The 10,049-nt window shown below is 36.7% G+C and overlaps 1 protein-coding gene across 1 annotated transcript; it reads left to right on the top strand.

Moving 5' to 3' along the window:
* Nucleotides 1-3,498: 3,498 nt before the first annotated feature.
* On the top strand, nt 3,499-4,965 carry LOC133034318 (uncharacterized). The gene has a single exon (XM_061109377.1). It carries the CDS (start codon nt 3,499-3,501, stop codon nt 4,963-4,965), a length of 1,467 nt encoding a protein of 488 aa, XP_060965360.1.
* The last annotated feature ends 5,084 nt before the right edge of the window (nt 4,966-10,049 follow it).

Genomic DNA, 10,049 nt, shown 5'->3' with positions numbered 1-10,049 from the left:
AAAGCCCTAGAACTGTATCAGAAATCTAATAAGATTGACTCGTGAACTATGTAGAATTTTAACTGCAAAACCACGTAAAAAATCTTTGTGTTCTTACTTTTTTTTACTGCTTCTATTTTATGTGCAAATCCATCACGATTTAGGCTTAAATATAGTTAACGAAAATCTGAGTTAACAATTATAATTATTAAACAAATAATTTTGGCATTTATAGGATTGAATTGGAAAATATGGTATTATTGAAAGAAGAATAAAGAAATTAATAATTTGGTTTATTTTGTTCAAGATACTTAATTATTTGTTTATATTTCAAGAAATTTAATTAAATTAGAAAATATATTACAGTTGAACAATAATTTGTTAATTAATTTTGGATTAACATAAATTAGAATATTTTCTTAAATTTTAAATTAGAATTAATAATTAAGTTAATTTAATTCTAAATACTTAATTATTTCTATTTTAATGAATTTAGTTAAATAAAAAATTATATATAAGTTGGAAATTTTTAATTTCAGATCAACTTAAATTAGAATAATTTTCAAAATATATTTTATTTTATTTTAATAGTCATAATACTACATAATTTTGAATTGCATTTATTTTTTTAAATGTTGATATTTCAAACTTTTTCTATTTTGAAAATTATATTAAAGTTGGAAATTAATTTGTTTAATTAATTTTAGATCAACTTAAATCAAGTAATTTTCATTAATGATTTTATTAAAATAAATAGACTAAAATTAAATTTTTTAATTAGAAAATCAATAATTAGTTTATGAATTGTCTAGATAGATATTTTTTAGGTAGACTTTTGGTATTTTTCTAGATATATTTAATTAAATAAGAAAATTAATATTTAAGTTGATTTTATTCTAGACACTTAAATGTTTGATATTTTTCGTAGAAATTTAATTAAATAGAAAAATTATATTTATGTTGAAAATTAATTATTTAATTTTGGACCAACATAAATTAGAATAATTTTTCCAGTTTTATTTTATTGTATTTTAATATGAAATTTTGAAAATGTATTATTTCAATACAGTGGATTTCGAATTCAGTTATATATATTTATAGAAAATTAAATTTGAATTGAAAATTAATTATTTAATTAATTTTGGACCAACTTAAATTTTGTAATTTTGATAATATTTATTGGAAAATTAATACTTGTTATACCTTAAATTTGGCTGACACTTCAGAGGATGACACATGTCAACCTTAGAGAATACGAATCAACGAATATAATGACAATTATATTAAAGGATACTAAAATAGAATAACTCATTGAATGCAGAGTTGATAGAGTATATTTATAACTCATTGATTGTATAGTCTTAAGCGAGACAAGGACGTACGAACTATTGATTCACGTATTGACGAGAAACCATTTCACGTCAGAAGGCACAATCATAAGGATAACATTAATAATGCATAGCGAGGCATCAACCTTGCTATGTATAAAAAGCTAGAAGAACCTAAGTGAGGGATAGCAAGGCATCCGTCTCGCTATAGGAAGGCATACTGCCTTCACTAATCAGCTCCAGATATCTTTCAATGAGATCCACTGCTCCGTCGAGTCAGCTTTCTCAGATAGAAGCTGACATTCAAATGATGTTAACTACTGAAGTTCACCTTGTCCCAAGAACTGCGATTGTCAGATGGAGCATTATGTCTTCAATCGCAGAAATGAAGGTATTTACATTATCAACCTCAGAAAGACATGGGAAAAGCTCCAGCTCACTGCCAGGATTATTGTTGCTATTCAAGTTCCCAACGAGATGCCCCAGCGAGATACCTTTAGCAACGTATCTAAATCCACATCAACATTGACCCAGTAAAAGCAGATAAATCACAGCTGTATGATTTTCAAATAATAAACTTCATTTATTTACGTGGTATGTAATTAAGGCCCACGATTTCAGGAAAATATTATTGTGGGATTTAAATCTGATTGTAATTAATGACCACCCTATGTTACTATAAATATGGGCAGAGTGTACTGAAAAAGGGACGGAAAAATCCTTGAGAGAAAAGAACCCTAGTTTGTATCAGAATAATCTAAATAAGATTGACTCGTGGACTATGCAGAATTTTAACTACAAAACCACGTAAAAAACTTTGTGTTATATTTTCTTCTTTTACTTTCTATTATATCTGTGCAAAACTTATCACAAAATTAGGCTTATTATCGTTAACGAAAATCTACGTTAACAGTTTGGTGCTTTCATTGAGAGCCTACGTGAAAAAAGCTCAGAAAAAACCCTCCTAACTAAAGGAAAAGTATTTCTCCATGGCTAATAACGGTGAAAATGATGATAACCATCCTGAATAAACTACTCAGTGTCCTAGAAAAGAGCCAATGGGCTCACGGAGGCCTCCTAATTCACGAACAACAAGATCTACATGGTCCACACGTTCAAGAAGGACCCAATGTGAAGGTGGCCAAAACCAAGAAACAGCGAATGAAGCACCCAACACAGGTGTTGCTGGTGCTCAACCTATGGATGAAGGTGCCTATGATCCCACGAGATACGTACCGATTGTCGAGTTGGAAAATTGTCGTCTCAGGTGCCACCTGTAGGAGGCAAACCGACTAAACGCTGAGTTGGAGTGGGAGGCAGCCGCAACCAGGGCGACACAGGAAAATAATGCGCAAAACCAACATGTTCCTGGAGTGAGGAGACCATAAGGCAGATCTTGCAGCTCATGAACTAGCAGGCAGGAGACGGCTCAGGAGGACCCTCAGAACGCTTAGGAAGAACAACCTGGGCAGGGTCCCCCATGAAAATGAACAACCAAATGATCAACCGGAGTCTTCTCACAGAAATGAGAACAAAAGGCAACCCAAGACTAGGGAACAAGAAATCCCTCGTGAGAATGAGGGTAATCTTGGGACTCAACCTAGAACAGGTGGGTTGCCATCGAGACATCGTCAACGTCCTTCTCGAATCAATAGGGAAGGGGCACGTACAAACCCTAGTAGGGGGCATGCAACAACCCCTACCCAAGGGAGAAGGCCAGTATGTGACAAGGCGATTGCCAGCTCAAGACGCACAAGAACCTGTAGTCGATCAACACGAGGAGGGGACGGAACTCATTACAGTATTGATCGAGAGAATACAGGCACTAGTAGAACTGAATGTTACTCAAGGACGAGGTCCAAGAGTAGGACGAGGTCCGTGAGTAACTATGACCAGCAACCATTGGATCTTCATAATCACTTGAACCAAAAAAACCTAACCTTCGCCAACAACTTAATCAAAGGCAAGAAGATCCTATCCAATTGAGAATTATATAGTTGGAGGACAAATTCAGGAGGTATAAAGATGGAGAATATGGAAAACTATCTGGATACGACTCGGACGAAGAGCTCGAGCCTTTCCATCTAGACATTATGAATACTGAATTCCCCAGGGATTCAAGAACCCTCACGTCTCGTGATACGATGGGACTACTGATCTGAACTCACACTTGAATAATTTTAATACTATCATGCAAGAGAGCAATGTTACAAATAATTTACGCTCTATTTTATTCCCAACTTCGCTAGTTAGAGCAGCGAGTAGCTGGTTCAACAAATTTACCCATCATTTAATCACCTCTTGCGAACAGTTGTCTAAGGACTTCAAGAAAAAGTTCCAGGCAGTAAGGGATAGGCGACCTAAGGCGTCCTCCCTCACTAACATAAAGCCGCAGCTGGGCAAGACGCTTAAGGGTTTATTAAGTCATTTTAGCACAGCTACTGCGAGGGTTAGAAACTTGCATGATAGTACCCAGCTTACTACTCTTCAGGTAGGGATCACGACTGATCTTGCCATAGCTGGAGGAGAGTTATGGGATGACCTGCAGGGTTGCCCAGTGAAATACATCAGCGAGTTCAATGAAAGAGCTCAAGTTTTTGTTCGAAAAGATGAAGTAAGAAAAGAGATGAAGTTGTTAAAGACTGGCTCGAGAAGTAAACCCAGCATTGTCTCAACAAGCACCGTCTCGACAAAGGCTGACAATCCAGAGGCCTCTAATTTAAAGGGAAAAGATAACTCTAAGGAGTTAGCCAAGGACAAGAAAAAGCGAAAGAAGCACGACAAATACGTGCCAATATACACCATTTACACTGAGCATAATGAAACTCGGGAAAACATCCATCTCGCACATGAGCACAGGGTCGCATTTCGTAAACTTGAGCCCATGAGGCATGCGAGACATAAGAGAGATGCAACCAAATTTTGTAAGTATCACAAGGAGATTGGGCATACGATAGAGGAATATCGTCAGCTGAAAGATGAGATAGAGAGTCTCATCGCGCGTGGTCTTTTCAGACAATATGTGAAAAGACAAGGCAATGGACAAAACCAGCCAAATCTGCCCAATAACCCGGACAACCAAGGATTACAACCTCCTCCTCTTGAAGGAGAGGATATTTTGGTTATCTCGGGAGTGCCACATATTTATGGGGAAAGGAATAATGCCCAAAAGAGATATGTAAAGGAAGTTAAGAACGAGCAGTCTGCTTTTGCTCCAGAACCTTCTAAGAAAGCTAAGACCGAGGAACATCCGATTGTGTTTATGGAGGAGGATGCGAAGCATGTGAGGTATCCTCACGTCAACCCATTGGTGATTACCATCCAGCTTGCCAATAAAAGGATAAAAAGGGTGTTGGTGGACAACAGAAGTTCGGTGAACATCCTTTACAAGGATACACTGAAGAAAATGGGACTTGAAAAAGCCAAATTAAAACCTTACATGGTAAATCTATGTGGATTTACAGGCAACAGTGTCGTTAGTCAAGGAATAATTGAGCTTCCATTAACCGTGGGCGAAGCGCCTTTTTCCACCACAATAATGCAAGACTTTTTAGTTTTCAACTTGCCATCGGCTTACAACATACTATTGGGTCGACCAACGTTAGTTGGACTAGGGGCAATTAGTTCAATTAAGCACTTATCCCTAAGTTTGAGATAGGTGTGGGAGTGGTGCGAGGTGACCAAATGTTGGCTCACAAATGCTACCGCATAGAGCTGTAGAATGAAATGTCGGCCACCATCTAATGGCAATCGTGGCTGAAGAAGGTGAGAAGAAGGATGAGGATCTTGATCCTCGGATTCAAGATGAATGGAATCTATTGAAACCAATTGAGGAGTTGGAAAAGGTTGTTCTAGATCCAGGAAATCCCACAAAGTGTGTATTCATTGGGAAGAACCTAGATGAACAATTGAAATAGCAACTCATAAGTTTCTTGAGGGCGAACCAGGATCAGTTCGCCTGGAGCCACGCCGATATGATAGGGATTGACCGTAAGATTATCTGCCACTACTTGAATGTCGACCCAAATTACCCAGCCAAGAGACAAAAGAAATGACCCTTGGATTCCGAAAGACAATGGGAACTCAAGCAGGAAGTAGATAAGGTGTTGGTTAACGAATTTATGCGCGAGGCATTTTATCCCTCGTGGATATCCAACCCTATTCTCATCCCAAAACAAAATGGAACTTGGAGAACTTGTATAGACTTTTCAGACTTGAATAAGGCGTGTCCAAAGGATTACTTTCCACTACAAAGGATTGACTAGTTAGTGGATGTAACTGCTGGACATGAGCTTATGTCATTCATGGACACATACTCTGGATATAACTAGATAAAAATTCATGTCCCTAACCAAGAGCATACAAGCTTTGTAACCAACATGGGACTTTATTAATATAAAGTCATGCTGTTTTGTTTGAAAAATGCTGGGGCAACAAATCAATGACTTGTGAATGAAATTTTTGCAAGACAAATAGGAAGAAACATGGAAGTCTACGTCGATGATATGTTAGTGAAGTCAATAAAGAGTGGAGTGTTGGAATTATTTTACCAGGATCTTAGATCTACTCACAAGTATGTTGATTTAACAACCTAAATATGAACTTCTAAAACGATGGAAAATTAAACACATAAAAGTAAGAGAAATCTTACATTGGGTGCAGCGGAATATATGTCTCCTCCCACTCAGATCTGTAACCCTTGATTCCTTTCTGTCGCAGAGTATAATCAAGATTTGAGCCCGAATGTCCTTCTTTGTTGAATCTGAATTCTACACAGCCTTCCTCACTATGATTGAGGTATTACTTGATGTGTGTGGGCACTACTCTATCACTTAGAGAATTTCGAAAACAGAGATGGTAGAGAGAGAGAGAGTGGCGGCTTGAGCAAAGTTTTTGTGTGAGAGAAAATTCTGTCAAAGTGTTACAAAAACTGAAGCCTTTACCTTCTATTTATAGAAGACCACACAGGGCTATGGTTGAATTACTTGGAATTAAAAATTTGAAAAATCAATGGGAAAAGGGAAGCAAAGTGGCCGGCCTAGGCATTGTGGAAACAAGGCTTTCCACTTTTCCAACTTTCCTTTTCCTACATTGCTAGTTTCCTATTTTGTCAAAAACTGCCAATTCCTTTATTCAACCACATAAATGTCAAATCTAATTATGTAATAATTAAAATTAATTATCAAATAATATATTGTCATTTATTTATTAATAATAAAACTAATTAAAGTTTCCCAATTAATAAATATACCTTTCAAATTCTCTATTTACTGTTTTGACCTTAATAAGTGATAAATTCTCAAATAGACACAGTCTAACTTGAGAATTATAATTAATTAATTAAAATCAATTAAATGAGTCTTACAAGTAATATTGTCTCAACTAGTGAGGGGACCATGGGTCTATATATCCGAGCTTCCAATAAGCAGATCTAGAATTTACTACTTAAAGTCACTGACTTATTAATTCTTCGTTAAATCCACGCATAGAACTTAGAATTGCACTCTCAGTTATATAGAACGCTCTATATGTTCCACCATATAGACACGTCATTAGTTATCCATTGTTATAATCCTAATTTGATCAATGATCCTCTATATGGATGATTTACATTGGAAAGGGACTTAATTACCGTAACACCCTACAATGTATTTTATCCTTAAAACACTTAACCTTGTATAAATGATATTTCAGCTAAGTGAAATGAGTACTCCACCTTTTATCTTCGTTTGGTTAAGCTCGAAGGAAATCATCCTTTGCTTACTATTCGCCAGATAGAAGCTATAGATTCCATGTTTATGTTAGCGCTCCCACTCAATTGCACTACCGTGTTCCCAAAATGTACGTATCACCCTGACCCAAAAGTAGGCTTAACTAACAAATGAAAGAACACGAATAATACTCTTGAGATTGAACCTAACCATATCAGGATTTAGAGCATTTGATCTAGGATTAACTTAGTGATATTGAATTGAATAGATATTACGGTAAGTTTTATAAATTTATTTCAAAGTTCAATATCGGTCCATTCCAATGCATACTCCATGCATCCAACCGGAGCTTTACTTTAACCAATGTTCTGGAAAGAACATATCATTTCTCCAAATGCAAGTAAACTCTGTTGTAGATTGTCATATCAGTAAAACCCAGTGTTCTGATAAATCTAGGAATCCTTTATTCACATAGTCATGTTTATTTTCCACTGTGTTGACAACACAATAAACATGATCAAGTATGTGAAAAGGGTTTGAATGAATTTATAAATAAAATAGACAAACAATTGATAAGGTGAACCAAAACATACACAAATGAATGAAAAATACTTCTGTTAATTTATTGATATTGAATAATCTGGATTACATTGAAATAGGGTTTTATTTAGGGCATAAAACCCAACATGGAGATCATACAACAAACCTCGTGGAGTGCTTTGAAATATTAAAAAAGTACAATATGAAACTTAATCTGAAAAAGTGTTCCTTTGGAGTTTCCTCAAGAAATGTTCTGGGATTCATAGTCAACGCGAGGGGCATTGAAGAAAATCCTAAGAAGATCAAGCCTTTGATAGATATGCCATCACCAACTAAACTAAAGGAAGTTCAAGCATTCACAGGAAGAATGGCAGCACTTAACTGATTCATTTTGAAGTCAACTGGTAAGTGTCTACCATTTTTCAATGTATTGCAAGGAAACAAAAAATTTGAGTGGAAAGAAGAGTGCAAGGAGGCCTTTAAGAGCATAAAGAGGCATTTGTTGACACCTTCAGTTTTGGCAAAACCAATGACTGGAGAGACATTACTCCTCTACTTGGCTGTCTCGGAAAATGCGATTAATGCTACAATAGTGCGAGAAGACAAAAAGCACCAACAACCTATTTACTATGTTAGTAAGAGGTTACTGGGGAACTTTCCTTATGCCTAATCCATGCATCTCGCAAGTTACGACCTTACTTCCACGAGCATCCGATTAAGGTGTTAACTGATCAACCACTGAGACAAGTTTTATCAAAACCAGATGCTTCTAGAAGATTGATTAAATGGTTAATTGAATTGGGGCAGTTTGACATAACTTATCACCGATGAACGTCCATCAAGGGCCAAGCCTTGGCAGATTTCCTCATAGAAGGAATAACTCTAGGGGAAAATATGCTTGTTCAGCGAGATGCAAATACTTGGAAATTATACGTGGATGGTGCATCAAATGAGCACAGCCCAGGTGCAGGGTTGATACTAATTTTTCCAGAAGGCTTCAAGTTTCATTATGCCTTAAGATTTCAATTCGACACGTCAAACAACGAGGTTGAGTATGAAGCCTTGATCGCTGGATTGAAGATAGATGAAGTGTTGAAGGTTAAAAATCTTTTATGCCTTAGTGATTCACAATAGATTATAAATGAAGTACTAGGGGAATACCAGGCTAAGGGATTAAAAATGGCAAAGTACCTAGAGAAGGTTTGGAAGAACTTGGAAAAGTTTGAATATTTCAAAATCGAGCAAATTCCAAGAGAACAAAACTCTAATGCTGATGCCTTAGAAAAACTGGCCTCGCAGAATGAACTGGATGAATTGAAGTTGGTTCTAGTGGAGATGTTAAACGAGCCAAGTATATGTGAGAAAGAAGAAGTCGAGATGATAGATAGCTCGCCTGCCTAGATGACACCTATAGTTTTTAATCTTCTCAACAGACAACTTCCAACTGACAACAATGAGGCACAAAAACTCCTGTATTTAGTGTCTCGCAACACGATAGTGAAGGGAAAATTGTATAGAAGGGGCTATTCAATGCCTCTCCTACGGTGTGTTCTTCCCGCAAATGAGATCATTAGAGAAATCCATGAAGACTTTGTGGGGACCATGCAGGTTGGCAAAAGTTGTAAAAAAATATTATTCGACAAGGATATCACTGGCCAACTATAAACAAGGACACCAACGAATTTTTCAAGAAATGTGATAAATGTCAGAGATTTTTGCATATATCTCGTGTACCACCAACGAAACTGAGAATGATGACCTCACCTTACCCATTTTCAATATGGGGGTGATTTGATTGGGCCACTTCCCACAGGGCGAGGAGGAGCAAAGTACGCAATGGTGGTTGTCAACTTCTTTACAAAATGGACAGAGGCTGAACCTCTGGATCCATAACCTGCAAAAAAGTCCTTGACTTTGTCATAAAGAACATAATTTGTAGGTTTGGAATACCCATTAAGATAGTATCTGATAACGGAACTCTGTTCGATGGTGACTTATTCACTAGTTCTGCAAAAGGAACAAGATTATTAAGAGCTTCTCGTCAGTATCCAGGCCCCAAGCGAATGGGCAAGTAGAAGTTGTTAGTAAAACCTTGAAGGATACTATCAAAAAGAAGTTAGACGCTACCAAAGGTAGATGGGTCGATGAACTACTTCAAGTACTTTGGGCTCATAGAATAACTGAGAAGAAAGCAACAGGGCATACTCAATTCTCGTTAGCATTTGGCTTAGAGGCAATGCTGCTGGTAGAAGTAAATATCGTGGCTCACAGATGAGATTTCTATAATCAAGAAGAAAAACAAGAACTCTTAAAATTGTCCTTGGATCTACTTGATGAAAAACGTACTGAGTCACAGACCACTAACGCAGCATACCAACACTGAGTGACAAGATACTTCAATAAGAAGGTGAAGAAGAGGCTCTTCAATGTTGGAGACTTGGTGCCAAGGCAAGTTTTTACAAATACGAGAGACACTTTTGCATGAGTATTT

Source organism: Cannabis sativa, chromosome 2 (assembly GCF_029168945.1).
Source record: "Cannabis sativa cultivar Pink pepper isolate KNU-18-1 chromosome 2, ASM2916894v1, whole genome shotgun sequence".
NCBI lineage: Eukaryota > Viridiplantae > Streptophyta > Magnoliopsida > Rosales > Cannabaceae > Cannabis > Cannabis sativa.
The sequence above is the reverse complement of the archived record's forward strand: the minus strand, read 5'-3'. Positions and strand labels throughout refer to the sequence as shown.

What these genes read in the sequence shown, in the direction of transcription:
- LOC133034318 (XM_061109377.1), top strand. Translation starts at nt 3,499, where the DNA reads ATGCAAGAGAGCAATGTTACAAATAATTTACGCTCTATTTTATTCCCA.